The 20406-nt window shown below is 51.9% G+C and overlaps 1 protein-coding gene across 2 annotated transcripts; it reads right to left on the bottom strand.

Annotated features, from left to right (window-relative positions):
• Window positions 1-189: 189 nt before the first annotated feature.
• Window positions 190-20154, bottom strand: IGFBP2 (insulin like growth factor binding protein 2). 2 transcript variants are annotated; one of them, XM_080670928.1, is made up of 4 exons: window positions 19640-20154; window positions 3784-3983; window positions 2525-2665; window positions 190-630 (listed from the first exon to the last, which is right to left on the bottom strand). In XM_080670928.1, the coding sequence occupies exons 1-4, from the start codon at window positions 20013-20015 to the stop codon at window positions 496-498; spliced, it is 852 nt and encodes a 283-aa protein (XP_080527054.1). In that variant the 5' UTR covers window positions 20016-20154; the 3' UTR covers window positions 190-495. The 2 variants fall into 2 exon arrangements, with proteins under 2 accessions (XP_080527054.1, XP_080527055.1); XM_080670929.1 differs by lacking the exon at window positions 19640-20154 and adding an exon at window positions 18119-18256 and having other exon boundaries at window positions 200-630.
• Between the last annotated feature and the right edge of the window lie 252 nt (window positions 20155-20406).

Below are 20406 nucleotides of genomic sequence, written 5' to 3'. Positions count from 1 at the left end.
TACAAGTGAGGGTTCCACACCTTGAGTTCCCACAGGCTGAGACCATTGGAGGGAGATCTGCCTTCCTCATGCCCCATCCTTCTCCTTCCGGTTTCATGGTGGGAAACCAAGGCTGGGCCTTTCCCACTTCCCTAGAAGTCGGGGGGCCCCGAAGACTCAGGCAAAAGACACGCAATTTATTTTTCTTTTCTTTATTCTTAAGCAAGAGACTCGGGGGTTCAAAAATAAAGATTTCTTCTTCCCCCTCCCAAACCTGGACCCCAGCTCTGCCTCTGCAGGCACCCCTTCCAGCAGGGATTTGAGAAGGGGGTGCAACCTCTCCTACTGGGAGGGGCAAGGCAGCGGGTGTGCCAGGCTCAGTGCTGGTCTCTTTCCAAGTATAAATACATGTGTCAAACTCCTGGGAAGCCCTCCCCCACCCACCACCCAAGCATTCTCCTCTCTGCCCGTGTTTGGAGAGGGTGCGTGGAGTGCCAGGCACTGGCTGGCCGTGGTTTACTGCATCCGCTCATTGTAGTAGCGATGACACTCCGGGTCCCCACGGACTGTAGGGGATCCCTGAAGCAGCTTCCCGGTGTTGGGGTTCACGCACCAGCACTCCCCACGCTGCCCGTTCACAGCCATCTTGCACTGAAGAGAGAGAAGAGGAAACCATGAAGGACACCCTGCCGCTGCCAGCTTTCATTAAGTCGCTCAAGGCTGCGCGCTGAGCCGTGCTGCAGGACGGTGCGTCTCCGCTTCACTGTGCGCCGGGGGACTTGCCAAAATGCAGCTTCCTGTTCAGGGGGGTAGGGGTGAGCCTCACCTTGGGCATCGCTAACACTAAAGCTGCTGGCCCTGGGACTGCACTGGATGTGCAAGGCTGCTGGGAACGCCCAGAGGTGAAAGGGCTCTGCCCCAGCGGCAGGAGGTCCCGCCTTGGGGGTCCAGTATGGAGTTTAATCAGAGTGTGAGATGACGATGCTCGTAAACGGTCAAAGGCAACACTAGCACAGGTGTTCCCAGGCGCCAGGCACCATGTCAGCAACCTATATGCTGCTCGTTACAATTTATACCTAACACGTATAATCCTGCAATTCTCACAGCCACCGTGTGAGTGCTCTTTATGTCACCACTTTATAGATGATGATGATACAGGGGCACAGGCGGGGTGAGGAACTTGCCCAACATCACACAGCTCGTAGAGCCATCGCTGACATACCCACCCTGGCATTCTCCCTAGGGTCCCAGCTCTACCCATAAATGAATGACTCTTGCAAACCCTCTTAGTTACCCACACTGCCTGTGTGTTTGTTTGCTTAGAAGAGATCACGATTTCTTCTTGAGCTCCCAATGAGGTAGCTGGCTTACATTCAGAGGGCATCTGCACAAATAGCGTTAAACACTAAACTGACACTGAGAGGGGCAAGGCGCCTGCCCTGTGAAGGAGGTGGGGAAGTGAGACACCCCCACTCAGGATCAGCAGAACCCCGCACCCCATCTCCTGGCTCTGCGCAGCCACCTCTCCCTCAGTCCTGACTGCCCACTAGGATCACCAGGGGGACCTTTGAAAATCCCAGTGCCCAGCAACCACCCAGACTCACAAAATCTGAAACTCCAGAGGTGTGGCCCGGGCACCCGTGTTTTTAAAGCTGCCCAGCAGGTCTGTCTGTGCGGCCAGGGCTCAGAGCCGCCGCTGCTTGAAAATAGGATGTCCAGGGGAGCCCGCACTCCTCACCCCTTTCTCCCAACCACCCCCTCCCATGCCTTCTCTCTGTCTGGAGTGAAAGGCACATCTATGTGCTGGTTCTCCCCATCCAGGCGATGAGTTGGAGGAGGAAAGGAGTGGACTGGTCAAAAGGCAAGTGGCAAATATTGAACAGCCACTACCAGTCATCAGTACAGACTGTATGTGGCTATGTGAACAACACTGACAATGTCCAAGGGAAATACTGTGCACATCGGTGATCAGAAGCCACTGGAACGGAGCGGGAGGCGGGGAGGTTTCTGGTGGTTTACTTACACTTCCCCAACGTTCTCTAATGTACGTACAATGCTGTTCTATTACCGGTTTTTAGAAATATTTTGAGTGGCGTTTCTCCATCCTGATCCTCCGTCCCTGAGATCCTTAACAATCAGAGAGGCTACTTGGTCAGCAGTTTAGATCAATGATTCTGGAAGCACGGTCTATGCGCCATCAGCATGCCCTAGCATCTTGCTAGAAATGCAAACTCTTGGTCCCCACCCAACCTTCTGAATGGCAGTCTCTGGGTGTCTGGCCTGGGAATGACCTCCGGGTAAGGAATGCTCAATAAAGGCTGAGAAGCACTGGTGTAAGCCCACCTCTCTTCTCCAAGAGGCTCCCTCCCAACCTGGACACCGAGTGCTGCTGGCGGGTAGCTGGGTAAGTGGAATCAGCCTCTGCCAGGCTGGAGGCCAGGTGGGAAGCCTGGCTTTCAGGCGCTCAGCTCTCAGACCTCAGAGGGTTTCAGGCATGTGGGGCAGGACTGAGGTACACCAGAGGCCTGGGGAGATCCTTTCTCACCTGTTTGAGGTTGTACAAGCCGTTCTTGTCACAGTTGGGGATGTGCAGGGAATAGAGGTGCTCCAGAGGGCCCCGCTCATCCGGAAGGCGCATGGTGGAAATACGCTCCAGGACCTGGTCCAGTTCCTGCTGGCAGGGTGTCTGTGGGTGCAGGCGGGCACAGAGGAGGCTTAGAGATGGCCCTGGGAGCGACCCCAGAAAGAAGCTCATGCATGGGAAGGGACTTCCCCAAGGCCACACGGGTAGTTGGTGAAACGAGGGACTTCTGACCCCCAGCCCAGTGAGCTCATTACCATATCATGTGCCCCATCCACCCCTGAAAGTCACATGGCTGTGAGCTGTCACTCCTCTCCTCCATCTGCGTCAATGGCTCTCAGGGTTCAAGATGGAATCTACTTGCAAACACTGAATTCAGGTGGTTGCCTCTGGATCTCTCTATCCTAGCCCAGTAGGAATGGCCCAAGCTCCATTCCTTTCCATAAACCATCAGTGGCCAAGATCCAAGACAGCAGAGCTGGGCTGGAGAGAGGAGGTGAAGCCAAGGGAGGGGAGCACATCGCAACACGAGTGAGCGAGTGAGCTCACGTGGCTCCATCGCCACCTCTAGCATACATGTTCCTGCCTATGTTCCAAAGCCACACAGAGATGTGGAGGTTTCAGAAGGAAGGGATTTCAAGAAACCATAGGCCCTGTCCATTTCACAGCCAAAGACACTGAGGCCCCTCAAAAGAGATGCTGATCTGCCGTTTGCTCTCAAGGTCACTGAATGTGTTAAGGCAGTGGTTCTCAACCTTCCTAATGCCGCGACCCTTTAATACAGCTCCTCATGTTGTGGTGACCCCAACCATAAAATTATTTTCGTTGCTACTTCATAACTGTAATTTTGCTGCTGTTAATGAATCGTAATGTAAATATCTGTGTTTTCCGATGGTCTTAGGCTCTACAGAACCGCTAGCAAGGTCACCTAAGACCATCGGAAAACAGATATTTACATTACGATTCATAACAGTAGCAAAATTACAGTTATGAAGTAGCAACGAAAATAATTTTATGGTTGGGGTCACCACAACATGAGAAGCTGTATTAAAGGGTCGCGGCATTAGGAAGGTTGAGAACCACTGTGTTAAGGGAAGAAAAGGAAAAGTCCTGTTTGCCTGCTGACAACACAGAACATAAGATCTTATTGGGGTGCCCTCCCCACTGTGAGACTCCCTCTACATGTCCTCCCACCCCTCCAACTAGACCCGACCCCCTCTGACCCTGGGAGATGGGGGCCGGAGCTTCTTGGAGTCCTCCGGGCCGGGGGGGTGCTTGCCACCCTTGCCCATTTGGCGATGCTGGTCGTTGGCCTTCTCCCGCAGCACAGCCATCTCCTTCATGCCCGAGGTGAATGCCTTCCGGCCGGCACTGCCTCCACCTCCCATGATGGTCCCGTCCTCAACCTCATGGTAGTCATCGTCTGCAGAGAAACAAAGAAGTTCCAGAGAGATGGGCCCTCCAGGGACTGTCTGGACCCCTGACAATAAGGGGGACGCAGAGAACTAACAGCTAAGCAATTGTGCTGAATGATTTCATGGATGACCAATTTCTGCTTCACAGCAACTCTTAGGTGGGCCCTATGAGAACCTCCCTTAATGCCTGCTCTGTTCTGCCTCCATCCTGGGAAGTGGATCCCAGAAGGATCACTGGGTCTTCAAGGCCCTCACTGTGGAAGGGTTTGAGTCCCTCCTGGGGTCCATTATTCTCCAGTAGAAAGACCTCCCAGAGTCACCTGTCACTAACCCCCAGTTTAAGGGATTCATCATTTATGGTCTGAAAGGGCATGGATTGGGTGACATTTTAAAACATGGAGGTGGAACCGTCACTACCAGAACCTAGTTTCCAACACCCCCTGCTGTGACTCTTCGTTTGCCTGTTTGCCCCTCCTGTTGGTCCCCTGTGGCTGCTACAGGCATACCCCGTACGCTGATTTGTTCCCCATTACACCACGAGCCCCAAGAACAGGAACGACGACCTGCTCAACTTTGAAGTTTCATCTTATCACATCCTGACATTTGTCCAAGGGAACATCTATTAAGTCTCGACTTTCTTAAACTGCCAGTCAGTCAACAGAGAAAAGCTCCTATTGTGTGCCCAGCTCCGGTGCTCGAACCACTGACGGGGCCAAAGATGCATCCCTCGGCCAAGTCCTAGAAGTCAGCACTCAGGACAAGGCCGGGCCCTCCGTGGGCCTGGAAACAAGTTTGATGAAGAGAGGCACCCAGATGAGTGTGTGCTGCAGTCTCTAGGCAGGGCTGGCTCATTCATTAGGCATAGCAGGCACAGTGCCCAGGGGTAGTGAGTGTTTCGATATCTTTTAAAATCAGAAGGAAAAATAAGCTTTTAGTTCCAAGAAAATGTTTTCATATACAACACTGACACGTTTGTAGTCATAAGACACAGTTATAAAATATGATTTTAGAGTATTTCTTATGGAGGAAGGGGCCCCCAAAGGCAAAAGTGTCTCAGGCCCACAGAAGTCAGTAAGGAAGCTCTGATCCAGGTACAGAAGACGGGGCCTCTCGAACAGGCTTCTCCCCGGAGGAGCTGTCCCGAGATGCCCCACCTCTCTGAGGTGAGGATCAGCTTGTCCACCCGCACAGAGGCCACCTGGATTCAAAGGCATGTTTCCTTCCATTCCTGTATTGATCTCACCCCTGCCAACGAACATGCCAATCAGACGAGGACATCCACAGGCCTGGTTTGCTGCCGCACATGATGACGCTCCACATTTGAAATAAAGCCCTGGGAAGGGGAACGAACTAACTGACTGGGTGGAGACCAGAAAGGACTGTGGGCTGGGAAAGCCTCATTCCTTGACTGTTACTATCCCCAGCCAAAGAGGTTCAAAAATTCAGACTTCCAAGTCTAATTGCCCGAGTCCCTGTTTCACCACTTAGCTGTGCAGCCCCAGGTAAGTTGCTTAAGCTCTCTGTGCCTCTGTTGCTCATCAGTAAAATGCAGACAAAACAGCAGCCACCTCCAGTGGGTGGCCAGGAGGCTTCCAAGAGATGCTGTGTGCATTTACAGTACACTGGAGGCTAGCTCTGAGCTGCTTCCATCCCCCCATCCCTGCCACCCTGAGGGAGGGAGTGCCCACACCGCCTCCCACACTCGGTCAGACAAGGCCATTACCACACATCACCAAGTTCTTCCCATGCACTCACACAGGTGACAGAAGCCGTCCTCAGAAAACATTCCAGATGCAGAACTCCAGCTAGAGATGGAATTTGCTCTCAACACAAAAATATCAAGTTGCATTTTTTCTGCCTAAAAGAGTTAGGTTCAGAATAATATTTATTAAGTAACCACTTATGTATGCAGCTCCGTGGGCTACAGTGCAAAGGTTACTCCAAGAAAAAATTCTTAGTGAGCCAAATCGTATGGCTGGAAAAAGCTTCGGTCTTGGAGACGGAGAGGGACCCCCCCAAGGCCCGTGCAGAGGTTGTCCTCTGAAGATTAGTAAGCATTGGCTGTTCTCTACACAGATTCCCAAGAAAATGGGTCGACACTGATTATATGCAGAAGGTCAAGCTTTTCCAGAGAGAAGTGGGGGAGACAGAGAGGCAGAGCGGAGAGCCCCAGTCTCGTTTGGGGAGGGCTGTCAGAGCCTGGAGAAGTCCCGTCCTGCTTCAGGTGTGTGGCCACACCTTTCCACCTTAGGTGCCTAAAGGACAGCTGGAGATGAGAAAGGCTGGTGGAATGGGAAGAGATGGACAAGTTGTCCCATTTTACAGATAGCACACCCAGGACTACCATCTGGGTCTCTAGGAGCATGCTCAACCTCTCTGCCGTCATCAGAGGGGCTTCACAATTGGCAGGGGTCCACACACTATCCTCTGACCCAGCCTCACTAAGCCAGCCAAGGAGGGAGCTGGGAGCTGACGCTCCAGGAGAAAGAGCTTTGAAGACTTCATACCCTGGTTTTACAGTGCTGGCGGCCTTACTCAATGAATGAGAACCTGTGTCCAGCAGATCCTTGCACTCAGGAAACCTCGTTTTCTCCTAGGGCAGTGGTCGGCAAACTCATTAGTCAACAGAGCAGCAAACCGCGGCTCGCGAGCCGCATGTGGCTCACGAGCCGCAGTTTGCAGACCACTGTCCTAGGGTGACGCTCTGACCTCAGCATTCCATTAGGAGCTACAAGCAACCTCTAGTTCATCCTGCTTCAAGTGTGAGGCGTGGTGAGAAAAGGAGACCTTTTTCCAGAACCATAACACATCTTCACCACAGGTGTCTTCTTTCTTGTCTTTCTTCTGAAAAAAAACCTAGTCATCTTCCAACTTTCTCCTTAGACTGTCTCATGGTTATGTGAACATCTGAGAGAAGGTGGTACCATATAGATGATCTAATGCTGCCATGAATCTGCTGTTCCCCGCAATGGGTTTACCTCCTTCAACAGGTCATAGGCCTTCACCAGTGTATTCCGGCTAACAGGCCAAGAAGATGCTAGCTGCCTTCCCACTTCCATCCTTCTTTGATGATTTCTCCCAAAAAACACTTAACTTTAACATATGTTGGGCAAATGAATAAATACTGTCATCTCCCTCCCTCCTGAAAAACTTCTCTATTAACATCCATGGCAGTGGATAATTCGTTAATAAGCCCAACTAGGCAAAGAACTCTGGGAGTCAAGAGGCCTGAATTCCAGTCCTGACTTTGCCACTTAGAACCCAACCATCATTTTGGCCAGGCTCTTTAACTTTCCTGAGCTCTAACTTCTCACGTCTGAAAAATGGGAATAATAAATCCTAACTCAAAGCCTTGGCCAACGGGTCTAGTATGGTAGGAAGAACGGCGCTGGCTCTGTTTGTGATGTTACCTAGCCTGGCTCTGAGTGATGCCAACAAGGAATTTAAGATGTGTGGGCTTCAGTGTGCTCATCTACAAATTCAGGGAGCTCGACGAGCTGACTGGTTCCCAAACATAGCTGTTCATCAGAAATCCACTGAAGAGCTATCTAAAAATGGCATCCTAGACTCCAGCCTCAGAATTTCAGACAGAAGCCTAGACCAAGATCAAACTCTGGCTTTGCAGGGCCCCATTCCTCTGTGATTCCCTCTCCTGCCTCAGTTTTCTGAAGAACTTCTTGGTGGTGGGAGAAAGATGCCTCTTGTTTTCCAGAGACATGGCTTCACACAGACATTTTGCGAAGACACAGTCAAGTAAGCTCGTTCCACTCACCCGCGGGTTCATAAACAGGCACACGTGTGTGCTTGGATGCACGCAAAGGAGCCCTTCTTGGCCAGGCATCATGGGGATTCCTAGAGCATGCCCTCATGGCGCCGTCTCCTGAGTGAGCAGAAATAGCGCAGCCTCTGCAGAGCCTCCCTGCCTATGCACTCCCCCAGGGCTGCTTTATAAACACCAAGGTCATTCCTGGAATCACAAGGACCCGGGGAGGGTCAGGGCGAAGGCAGACAGTTTGAGAAAACAAAAACAAGCTCAAATTCAGCCAAGTTCCTCCAGGACTCTGCGAGCCAGGCTGTCCTTGACGAGCCAGAGAAATTGGTATCAAGATGGCAAACAGCACTATCAGCTTACTCCTTCTCATGGTTCCCAAACACTGCTCCTCTGGTTCAAATAAAGCCACCCAAGAACCTGGCAAGGTGACCTACCTGCTAAAGGCCCAAGTGAGTATAGAGTGTGCTTTGGTGCAAACCTAGATCGGAGGCTATGGGAGCAGGGAAAATGTGCCTGACCCAGCAATTCTGCTCCTCTGAGACATGTGTGCAAGGGCACTTGCACAATAATGTTCATTAGAGCATTAGTTGTACTTGTAAAACTACTAGCAACTGTACCCAAGAGTCTTTCAATAGGTGGATGCCGAAGGGTCAGCCATGCCCAGTGGGAGGGAGACACCTGTTCTGGTTCCTTGAGGACAAGAGAGGCAATAGCCTTAAACTGAAACAGGAGAGATCCAGGTTAGAAGCCACCCAAGGGTTTCATGGGAAAGAACTAAAACAAGTGACAATTTGCACATTCTTCCTCCGGTACAGTTTAGGAGGAACCTTTGGAGAAAGAAAGATGGACAATAGGAACTCCAATTGTCTGAAGACCCCTTGACTGAGTTGAGGAGGGGCCTCCCTGAGCAAGGCACTGTTGTATTTGGACTCAACTCCCTTCCCAGCTCCCTAGCCTGAGTGCACTGGCAAAAAGCCATGGGTCCACGCTTTTCCTTCCTCCTCCAAAGGATGGAAACTTCTTGAAGATACAAACTTGGACTTAACTTCTAGAGAGAGAGAGAGAGAGAGAGAGAGAGAGAGAGAGAGAGAGAGAGAGAATGAAAAGAGTACAGGAAGGGAGACATTCTGTGCGCTCAATTTCCTTTTATGGAAGGAGGAAGATGTGCTTTCTTCTTCCCAGACTGAAGAAGCAGATACCCATTAGACGTGCTTCTCTTACTTCTGTGACTTTATTCTCCAAAAAGGACTCTCATTTTTTCACATCAGGATCTTCCCAAGGGCCTGGGTCAAAAGGCAAAAAGAATTTCCGTTTACTTGCATTAGCTTTGTGTACATCTCCACTGACTTGGTTTCTTCTTAGATAGTATTCAACTTTTTCAAATGTTTTTCTTGCTGCCCTCCAGGATCACAAGGCGTGTGCAAGGACAGCTGCATTTTTGTGCAGTTAGTCTCAGAATTTGCACATAGTATGTGCTCAATCTGTTTCAACATCAGGAAAGCTGACTGTCCAGAGAGCATCTTAGCTCGAGTACCACTCTCCCGCTTTGAGTACCACCATGGCTCACTTTCCTGGCCCCTCCCTAACCATCTAGGCCCCAGAGCAGCAGGAGTGGTTAGGAGTACAGAAAGGCAAAGAGCAAACAGAAGCATGAGATGGGGGAAGAAAGAGACTTCCCTCTCCCAGGACCCAATCAAACAATCGTCCCTATGCTCAGTTCCAATGGTGTGACCCAGCAGACCAGCTCTCACAGAGGAATAAAAACTGGCTCCTACTCACCTCTCTACTACCACTCTCCCCCTTCCGACTGCCTCTTCTCCATTCCAATAAGGCTGTTGTCAGACACTCCAGGCCTGACAAATTGAACCCGGAGGATGCAAAAAGAAACTAAAAACCTGCAGAGATGTCCAGGATGTCCGGCCACACTCTTAAGCCAGCACAAGAAGTGTCCTGAATATAAATAAGTACCTTTAAATAGGTCACCATGCTTTCCGTTCTCTTCAACCACAAGTTCACGGATTTTGTCTGATAAAAGACTGCATCACATCAGCTGTCTCCCTGGATTGTGCTCTGCTGGTCTCGAGGCAGCAAACGGAACCAGAGGCAACCAGCAGAGCCAAGTGAGACTCCTCTCCTCTGGGGCATCCGTGGGCCATGGCCAGCCGTCAGCCACTGATAGAACCGTAATGAGTAACAGTGGCATTGAAGGCCATGACTGCCCACGGGAAAACCCTCCACCACTGACTCCATTCTGGATTTTCCAGGCAAAAGGCAGCGCCCAAGTAAGCACACCTGTGGGAGAAGCCACACTGAGGACCAGGATTCTTAAGTATCTCTTCTTCATAAACTTGGCCAATCAGAAAACATCCAAAACCAGGCATGTGCATTCCTTTTCTGCTGTGTGTGGAGACCAGAGGAGGAAGGAAGGAGGGATCAGAACCTGCATGACCACATCAGAGCCTCTAACACCGAGTTTGTGTTAAGTGGTTTGTGTACATAACTTGGTGTTATCAATTGCATGAGGCTGATAACTTCTATCCCCTCTCACATTTGACCGAAAAAAAAAAAAGTCATATGGTTTGAGGCCAATTGTACAAAGTCACGTAGGCAATGGCAGAGCCAAAAACCAAACCCAGGCTGTTTAGCGTCATAGCTCTTAACCAACCAGAATGGCATCTGGTCACTTGGCATCACCTAAAGACAGACTCTCAACCAGACCTTTTAACCCCAGCACTTCATTTCCTCTGTTCCCCATCACCTCACCCCCTCCCCATCTCCACAGGACCTCTCTTCCCAGTGAAGGAACCATCAGTCCTATGCCAGCTGGCCCCTCTCATCCTCAAAAGCCTCCAGCAAACGCATCCCATCCCCTTCCAGCTTTATCTGCCTGACACACCCCCTTCCACTGCTGCACTGTTGCTATAGAAACTACCCAGCCTTATCAGGCAGTGGCTGGGGCAGGGTACCAGGGAATTGTCATTTGCATTTTATCTTGGCCTCAGGCACTCAGAAAGCAAGGTCACCAACCAGAGGCAACTTGGCACCTCCACCCAGAAGTCATGACAATAGACCTAAAAGCAATATCCTGGGGAGCTGCCGAGAGGGACATTTTTGAGAAGTTATGCCTTAATTACTGCCTCCCAGGGAAAGGGAGCTTTTCCAAGCAGCAGTATATAATCCACTGCTTCTTTGCCTGTGTGCCTCTGATGGAACAGAGCCCTGGAATGAGAAGCTGGAGACCTGGACTCCATTCTGGTCCATACGTGATGGTCTGTGCTTGCCTTGGCTTTGAACCTGAATGCAGCCAGACATAATTTCTTTATCTGTCAAGTGAAGAGATTCCTGAGGCTAAAACAGAAATGAAAAAGAAAAAGAAAAAAAAACCTACAGACACTTTGGTAGAAATGGACCTGTCTAGGAAAAAAAAAAAATTATCATTGCTTTGCCGTTTACCCTTCGAGGTTGCCCTTGTGCTCACTGCACCCACACAATCCAACTCAGATTCCTCCGGCTGGAAGGTCCCCATCTCTTCACTCCTATCAGAATGGATACGCTGAGCAAGCTCCTCTTGCCTCGCCTCCACCCCCACCTCCCCAAATTACTAAGGCCTTCCTGGGCTCAGCGCCCTCCCCTCTCCAGCCTCCTGGCTCCGAGCTCAGTTCCTTGAATGAACACAGGCTGACACACCTACACCCGTCCACTAATTAGAAACCTCCCCAGGCCCTTCTCCAGCCAACTTAACCAGGGCCTGTGGGCCAGCTCTCTCGGCCCCAGCTGGAGGCCTGCCAGCCCCTCTCCCCAATCTCTCTCCTGCTCCCTCCCAACAGCCAGGAAGAGATGTGGGGCTGGCGGCCAGAGGGGCCTGAAGGACGGCCAAATGCCCCCCTCCCCCTACAAAAAAAAGCAAAGAGAAACAATTCCGGACTACAGTCCACTCTGTACTTCTTTCCGGGGGAGCAGCTTTCTAAGCAAGGTTTCCCTGTGTCCTGACTGGCACTAGGAGCCGCGCCAGGCTTTGTTCAGGAACAGGCCTGGGCCGATGGTTAGGAGCCAAGTGGGGGAGAGGCCTAGGGGGATGTCCGTGGAAAAACGTGTCCTATAGTCCGTACACTCTGCTCATTGGGCAGCGGGGGGGTGGGGGGGGGCAGTCACTCTGGAACCTAAAAGCAAAGACATTTCTCTGGATGGACTACCCACCTGTGGACCCAGAATCTAAGGGACCGGCCACCCCCGATTCCCAGCGGCAATGCTGTGCTTTGTCCCCACTGTGCTGGGCCTCACAAGCACACGTTGGCCCATGAAGGCTCAGCATCCATCTCCTCTGCTTCCTGAGGCCTCACTTCCATCAGATGCCTGAGAACAGTCATCACTGTTCCCAGACAGGCTGCCCCTCCCAGGGCTCCCCGGGACCACAGATGAAACAGACATTAGGACAAACTCCAGCATCCCAAAAGCATTCCTGCTCTCGACAGCCCCGCTGAGACCGTTTACCATCCCCAACATTCCCCCCCAAACCGCCCCCCACCCCCGCCCCAAGAGTGAGGTAAACTCTGGAGGCTCCTAGTAAGAAAACGTCACTTTTTTGGAGGGAACATCCAGTTTCTTTGCCAGGATCACGTTCAACTTTCCGGCACCCTCAGCTCAGTCAGGATGGATCAGAAAGCCCCTTTTCCTGAAGCAGGAAATGGGCGCCGTGGGGTCTTCGCTGGTTCTGAGGACCTCAAAAAAATGTCCCCGCCCTAGCTGGCTTGGCTCAGTGGATAGAGCGTCAGCCTGCGGACCGAGGGGTCCCAGGTTCGATTTCGGCCAAGGGCACATGCCTGGGTTGCGGGCTCGATCCCCAGTGGGGACGTGCAGGAGGCAGCCAATCAATGATTCTCTCTCATCATTGATGTTTCTATCTCTCTCTCCTTCTCCCTTCCTCTCTGAAATCAATAAAGAAATATATATTTTTTTAAAAAATGTCCCCTTCACGCATGCCCTACATCCTAAGTGTGCTAGAGCTGGCTGAGCATAACCCCATTATTCCGAAGCCTGAGTCCTTGCAGGTTTCCCAGGGAAAAGGCAGCTTGCCGACCGAGATGTGGCCTCCAGTTCCTAGATCACAGCAGCCGGGGGCCTGATCCTATAGGTTGGCTGGCAGGGAAGGCAAGGCCCAGCCGTGTCACCTGTTTCTGAGCCGCAAGGCCAGCACAAGCATCCAGGATCCCAACTCTGGGGCCACCTCTGTCCCCCCTCCGTCCCTCCACCCCATCCAGGCACTTCTGAGTGAAGCTCCCATACCAAGAATGGTCAGTCCCAGACATTAGCGTATGGGCCCCAAAGAGCATTGCTTAACTGGTCCATAAAAAGTGCAAGCCTGCTAACTTCAAACCACTGTTTATTGTCGACTGGGTTTATCCTCATTTAAAGTATCATTTCCTTACCCTCTCTGCAAAGGGCTTCACCACTGCCTGTGAAAGTAGGTCAGAGATATGGATGTTTCCATTTTCTAGGTGAAGTAGAAATCAAGTGACTCATTACAAAAGAAAATTTAAAAACCCAAGTGCTTAAGCTTTTTATGTATGATCTCTCTTTATACACACACACATATAAGCACACATGTACACTCATGTGTAGGCATGACCCAATGGAGCTGGTTCTATCAATTCCTGATTTACAGATAAGGAAACTGAAGCTCAGAAAAAATATATCTCTGACTGGGCCCCTACATGTCACGGTAAAACCTTAGTGACAAGTGGCCTGCCTGACACAGCCGGTTGGCCTTCATGTTCAAGGCCCACTAGCTGAGTATCAGGAAGGAGATGTCACTTGTCAAGACCAAGGCAGCAACGTTTGTGAGAAGCTATGCGCCAGACACTGTCCTCTAGCACAGTCGCCCTCACATGCACTCCATGCAAGAGACACAATATAGTCAATAATATTGTAAAAACTATGCACGGGGCCAGCTGGGTCCTAGAAATATTGGGGGTAAAAACTTTGTCAAGTATATGACTGTCTAAACCCGTGTTCGGCAAACTGCGGCTTGTGAGCCACATGCGGCTCTTTGGCCCATTGAGTGTGGCTCTTCCACAAAATACCACGGCCTAGGCGAGTCTATTTTGAAGAAGTGGCGTTAGAAGAAGTTTAAAAAATTTGGCTCTCAAAAGCAATTTCAATCGTTGTACTGTTGATATTTGGCTCTGTTAACTAATGAGTTTGCCGACCACTGGTCAACCACTATACATCTGAAACCAACACAAAATAATATTGAATATAAACTGTAACTGAAAAAAAAAAAAAAAAGATGGTGTAAGCAAGTACTACAAATATATCTCAGTGTAAATGTTTCAAATAGATTTTAAAATGGAAAGAAAAGACATGCAATCATGCCTATTTCACCAACGGGGAAGCCCTCAGCCATCCCCACTCGGGTTCTCAGGGACAGGCCTGCACAGGCTAGGATGCTCCCACCCTCATCTCTCTCAGTCCCTCCTGCCCTCCAGTTCTTCACTCCAGGAGCCCACCTTGGACCCTTTTTTCTCTCCTGACAGCTGCACACTGGCCACTTCCATTTCTGAAGTCCCCAAGCTCCAGGACTCGGGCCTGTTGAAGGAGGCAAGGGCATGCAAATAACTGAACCTGAACCTGGCCATGATGAACCGAGACTCGTATGTCACCTGCACATGCAGGTGTCCATGAACAAACCTTTTAGCTGACAGGGTCAAAGGCTTTTTTTTGCTTTTTTTTTTTTTTTTTTTTTTTTTTTTGGCCAACAGTTCCCCTTAGTCAGAGGAAAGGTATCTAGCCAGGTTCGTCTCTCATCCTATTACTTACCTTCTAAGGTGCCCTTGACGAAGCTCAAGTCCCACACCTATGAAATGGGGGCAAAAAGCCTCCCTCGAAAGGATGCCAGAGACAGAAGTTAGCAAAGCAGGCAAAGAAGCCAGTTTATAACAAGATAAGAACAGATGAGAGGATAACCCATCTCCTGGCAGCTGCCTGCCACCTCAGCAAAATGCTGGCCAGGGATAGCAAGGAGAAGCAGAGGGGCCCGGGGCATCTGCCAACAGATCACCAGCTTCCCTGGTGGATTGAAAAGATAACTAATCTTATTCCTCTGTGCTTGGTTTTAGCAGAAGCAGCCCTAGAACCAACCATCTTGGGGGGAAATGTTTCAAATAGATTTGAAATACTCCCCGCACCTACAAAGCCTGTCCCTGCACTGCCAGCCAACCACCCACCTCATGTAAGGATTCAATTTGTTTCAAACATTCCAGTCCCCAATCACCTACGTGGTCTCCCTCTAATTGGATCTCAAGAAAGGCTGGGCCAATATATTTTCCATGCTATTTCTCAAGTTCAGGCAGGTGGCTTAGACCAGGTCCCCGTTGGGAGGGGCATAGGGGAGAAGGGTCTCTAGCAGGCATCCTCAAACTGCGGCCCCGCAGGCCACATGCGGCCCGCCTTAGCAGCCTACTCGTCCCGGGCCCGCAGTGCGCATAGGAATTTGTTCATAGTTTTTTTAAAAAACTATAGTCCGGCCCTCCAACGGTCTGAGGGACAGTGAACTGGCCCCCTGTTTAAAAAGTTTGAGGACCCCTGCTCTAGAGGGTGTTGAGAAGACAGGATGTAGAAAACAGGGGAGGAAAAAAAGAAGCTGGGAACACAGAGGAGAGATTGAAACTAAATATAGCCCCTAGATATGGAGTCTCTTTAAAAATAATAACAACTTTTTGTAGTGTTATAGAACCTGAAGAGAGCCAAAAACAAAACCAAATGTGGGCATAATCTGTTTATTTTCTGCTCCATCCTTTTAGCAGCCCCTGGCCTGTCCTACCAAAACCACCCCCCCGCCCCGCCCCTGCAGGTTGAGAATAAAGCTCCTATTCTGCATTTCATTAGAGCCAAGAATTTTCTGAACGTCCTAATATCAAAACTTAACAGGTGTGTGTCCCATTTGCTATGGCAGAGGACAGCTAATCTGAGAAGCAACTGGAATTTGACCTGACAATTGGTCTAGAGAGCAATGATTCTCTCAGAGTGAGCCCTCAAATGTTTGACACTCAGTGACTGAATATGCTCCTGGTTGACTAATTTCCATGTTGCCCCCCTACCCAATCCAAAGGACTGGTTTGTCGGAAATTTTTATTTTAAAGCTCAATGCTAAGGCAAACTAACAGTGAGAACCACATAAACCTCCCTTTTCCCTTTGCCTGCCAGGAAGCTCAATAGTCCAATTTGGCCAAGAACCACTGCATACATAAATCCTCTTGACCACACCAGATGGTTCTTCTCCCCTCAAGACTCTATCCCCTATTCTCACTTAGAATCTTTAGCCTTGCTTTTGTCTTTGTAAGATCTTTTGACATTGTTATTCAGGATTTGCTTTTCTCAAAGCTCCCTCCAGCACAATTGGCAGACCTGGGCCACTGCCTGCCTAGCAGGTTCAGGACCTATTGAACCACGCCCTCCAGGCCAGCCCCGCCTCCAAGGCCAGAGAGCACAGAGCAATTCCTCTGCTTGATCCCCATAACCAAGAAAAGGGATCCAGGAACAGCCCCCCTCAACTTCCCCATCTCCCCATAATGGGGCAGTGACTCAGGGGGAGCAGCTTAGCAGAGCTAGTTCTGCATGCCCTGTCCAAAAAGGGGAGGCTGGGGGAGTGGGGGGAGATAGTGGTATTAGCAATCAGTGACAGTGGGTCTCACTCCTTCCCTAAGTCTATTTTATTTTACCACGTCCAACTCAGTATGCAAATTTATGCAAGACAAGATGCAAAGCAGTGCTTTGAACCAGAAGTCCTGTTGCTTTTGTCCCCTTTTTTTGAAACTGCACTGAACCACTCACTGTAAATCAGTGCTTGCCTCTGCCCCTTCTCCTCCCCCAGCAACTGCAGAAGCAGAGTGTGTGCGCCCACAGGCAGGCCTGCCCGCTCGCCTAGACCAGGACTGTGAATGGCTGCTCAGTTCTATAGCACCTTAACATGTGGCCACTTGGGCGGCTCCGCCCCTGGGCATAATCCCCAGCATTGTACAGGTTCGGAAAGGAGGCAGGGAGCTGCTGAGGGAGGCCTTGAATTCTGAAAGGACCCGGCCTGGCCCAAACCCTCTTCTCCAACGTTTACAGGCCCTTCTGCCCTGTCCACCACCAACCACCACCCCATACCTTTAAGGTACAGACTTCACACAGACCTCAGGGTCCCTCTCCCATTTTTCTTCCAGACCACCCACTCCAATACCCCAATCTGACTTCCGGTTTCTTTGAATCAACAAATCCCAGCCCATCACCCCCAGGGGATGCAGGCTCAGCACCGGCTGAAGTGCCTCTCCCCTCCCCCTACCCCCTTGCATCCCTCCCACTCCCAGGAAGCCAGAGACACAGCCCCTGAGCCCGGGAACAAAGACAAAAGAGCTAAGAGTGAAGCCGGAACTGCCGGGGTTTGCTGCCTCAAAACGAGAGGGTATGTTTAAAATTCTCAAAAGCAACCTGCTCAAAGAGGAATGCAGGCTGGGGTTAGGGGGAGGGGGAGGCTCACTCTTCAGATGGGGGAGAAGGGATGGGGGAAGAGTAGGAGGCAGCAGCCTTCAGTGTTTCAAGTCTCTTCTGGGCCAAGCTCAGTCGCACCCAAGTCAGACCCAAGTGCTCTCTATGCAGTGCCCCTCCCTGCCCCAGCCCAAGATCCTCTTGAGCACAGAAGCCTCAAAATGTGCCCCTCTCTCCTCCTGACACCCCTGCAGGCCCAGGCTTCTCCCCACAGTGCCCCCATCACCCCATCCCTACTTATGCCTCAGGCACCCTGCTCTTGGTCACTTCTTCCCAATGTGCCCACTAGGCTTCTACCCCCATGTTGGCTTCTGTCCCCTCTTACCAGTCAGGAGCACATGCTGAGGAGGCAGCTGGGGGCTAGTTGGGGGAAAGGAGTAGCATATCCAGGACGAAAATCCAGAGGGGCATTCTTCCCATGAACTCACCCCATTGTCCCCGGGCTCTGACAACTCCCCCCTCCAGCTCCAGGAAGGCCGGACAGGAGAGTCTCTGCTTCTGTTCCCTTCTGAAGACCCTAACCTGCTGCTGGGGGTTGGGGAGCAGGAGAGCCGGTTTTCAGGCTGAGTGTAAGAGGTAAGAAGCGTGAAAGAAAAATAGTAAAACATTTAGGAAGAACATGTACCATGCACTTTATTAAAAACAGTCAAGATCCAAAAGATTCTATAAGCTTTCAGGCCTTTTGCAAAGCTGACCCTGCTGAGAAAGATGTTCAGTTTGTCCGAGTCAGGTCAGAAACCGCATTATCTCCCCGGTGGACCCCGGGGTGCGAGGGGGTGATGGGGGAGAAACGCAGGACTGAGGGATGGGCGCCCGCAGTGAGAGGAGCTTCTCCAAGTCGCTTACCTTTTAGTATTACTTTCTAAGAGAAGGAGGATGGAAGGGCTCACTCTGAGGCAGGCTGAGGGAAGTGAGCCAGAGGCAGAAGAGAGGGACCGAGGTGTTTCCTTTGGAGTCTGCACCCAGGAAGACCGAACTTGCTCTGCACTCAAGGTCAAAAAGCGCCAGAGAAATAGGAAAAGATTTCAACTCTGACCCCTAAGTCCATTCTCAAGGAGGACAGGGGGGAAACAACAGTAGGCTTGAGGGACAGTGGAGTGGGGGGGGGGGGGGGAGAGTCTGGCTGAGGGGGAGGGAGCAGTTGAACAATGACCAGAAACTGAGAAGCAAGAATGTTTTCACTTTTTCTTTTCTTTTTTTCTTTTTTCAAGTTTCAGAAACTTGGTCAGACTCCCTTGCTTTTTAAACAACAGGCAGTGGACACACTTCACCACTGTCTCCAAGAGGAAAGAAAAGAATTACAGCTTCCTCAAGACCACTGTGGCAGGAGGCTTTTGTAATGTTAAAAACATACAAAAAACAAGTGAGGTCCTTATAGTTTGGTTGTGTCCCTCAAAAAACATGAGGGCCCCTTACAAAGAATCTCAGGGTTCCCATTCTATCGGATAGGAAGTTTTCTCAAATTAGAATGAGGGGCAGTGGGGGGGGCGGGGGGGGCGATGGATACACGTCCCTCCGGTTAAAGTAGCTGCGCCCACCCCCCAGGCACGCGCCCTCCAGCTTCCAAGCAGGGGCCCAGGTGCTAAACTGGGCAGGACGGCTGCCCCCACCCGGCCCGGGGACTGCACCTGGCGACCCGGCTTCAGTTCCAGTGACTCAGCTGCTGGGGTCTCTTCCTCGCCCCCCCCCCGCCCCGCCCCCGCAAATGCCTGCCCCTCTTTTATTTTTCCATCCAACACAGTAGTAGTAAGAGCCTTTTCGTTCTCTACGTGAAAAAACAGCGGGATCCGGGTTTTTTTTTTCCCTCTAAGAAACCCACTTTGCTAAGTACCAACAAGTCCTTTCTTCCCACCTCACACTTCCAGTAGCAGGAGTCCCTCCACGCGCACTGCCTTCTCCTTGCGCCCCTCTTTCACGAGAGATCCCCTCTTTTCACGTGAAGTCTCCGGTGTCACCGGCACCCGCCACCTCCACCCTCCACCCCAGCAGCGCCTTCCACCAGGACCTTTCCAGGACCCTGAGGTCCTACTCCCACGGATCTGACCAACCCCCTCCATCACAGTAAACGCCCCCACCCTCCAAAACAGAAGTCAGGGTACGTTCCACCCGGGGAAACCATTATAACAGGGGTGCCTTTCCTCCCCACAGATAACTAGCCAGGCTCCTCCCTGCACTCTAACTCCACTCGAGTCCCCTCGCGGGCTTGACTTTCTGGTCCCCCTCCCAACAGTTCCCCGAGGCTGGCCAAGGACTCCGCTCTACCTCCGCTAACAAGGTCTCTGAGGTCCTTCCCTGCAGAGCAGCCACCAGCCCGGCCCCACGCTGCCCTCCAAGTTTCTCCCAACTAGTGCTCCTCCCCCGCGTTACCTGCACCCGGCTCTGTGCCATCGAAGTCGCGGCCCTTCTCGCAAGTGCCGGCGCCCTGGACCAGCGCCTGCAGGGGCAGCTCAGAGCCGGGGTGGGGATAGCAGCGCAGCCCCTGGGCGCAGCGCGGGGTGTAGACACCGCACGTCTCGCCCTCCATTCGGGCGCACACTGAGCAGCAGCCGCAGCCCGGCTCGCGGACCAACTCGGCGCAGAGCCGCCCGGTCCCGGCCGACTGGGTCCTGCAGGCGGCCAGGCGCTCGGGCGAGCAGGGCGGGCAGCGGAACAGCACCTCGGCGTGCGCGCCGGCGCCCAGCAGCAGCAGCAGCAGCGGCGGCAGGAGCAGCGGCAGCGCGGGGCCACCCAGTTTCAGCAGCATGTTGGCCACGGGGAGCGCGACGCGGCGAGAGAGCGGGCAGGTGGCCGGGCCGTGAGCACAGGAACCGCCTCCTGGGCTTCTGTCCGGGGCGCTGCAGCCGCGTCATAAAGGGCCCTGCTTCTCCCCGCCCCCTGCTTTCTCCCCTCCCCCTTTTGGAGACCACCCCCTTTCCCCAACGCTCCCGCGCGCAGGCCCACCCCCACTTCGTCCCGCTCTGTAAGTCCGTGAACACACTGGCCTCTGTCCCTCCACACCCTTCCACCCTGGGCTCCGACTCCCGGAGAGTAAGAATCCCTTGGGGGCTTCAGTAGTATTGGCGCGGGAATGGAGAGTGAGCGCTTTTGTCTCCTCTTTTCGGTTCAATTCCTGAGTTAGTTTGCCAGCTTCCCGT

This window comes from Plecotus auritus, assembly GCF_963455305.1.
Source record: "Plecotus auritus genome assembly, chromosome: 5".
In the NCBI taxonomy this organism is placed as follows: Eukaryota; Metazoa; Chordata; class Mammalia; order Chiroptera; family Vespertilionidae; genus Plecotus; species Plecotus auritus.
This window is presented reverse-complemented; position numbering and strand designations above follow the sequence as displayed.

What these genes read in the sequence shown, in the direction of transcription:
- IGFBP2 (XM_080670928.1), bottom strand. Translation starts at nt 20,015, where the DNA reads ATGCTGCTGAAACTGGGTGGCCCCGCGCTGCCGCTGCTCCTGCCGCCG. An exon ending in TGGCACAGAGCCGGGTGCAG is followed by an intron (nt 3,984 to 19,639) that starts GTAACGCGGGGG and finishes GTTTCTCTGCAG; the next exon opens with ACGATGACTACCATGAGGTT. An exon ending in GCTTGTACAACCTCAAACAG is followed by an intron (nt 631 to 2,524) that starts GTGAGAAAGGAT and finishes CTCTCTCTTCAG; the next exon opens with TGCAAGATGGCTGTGAACGG.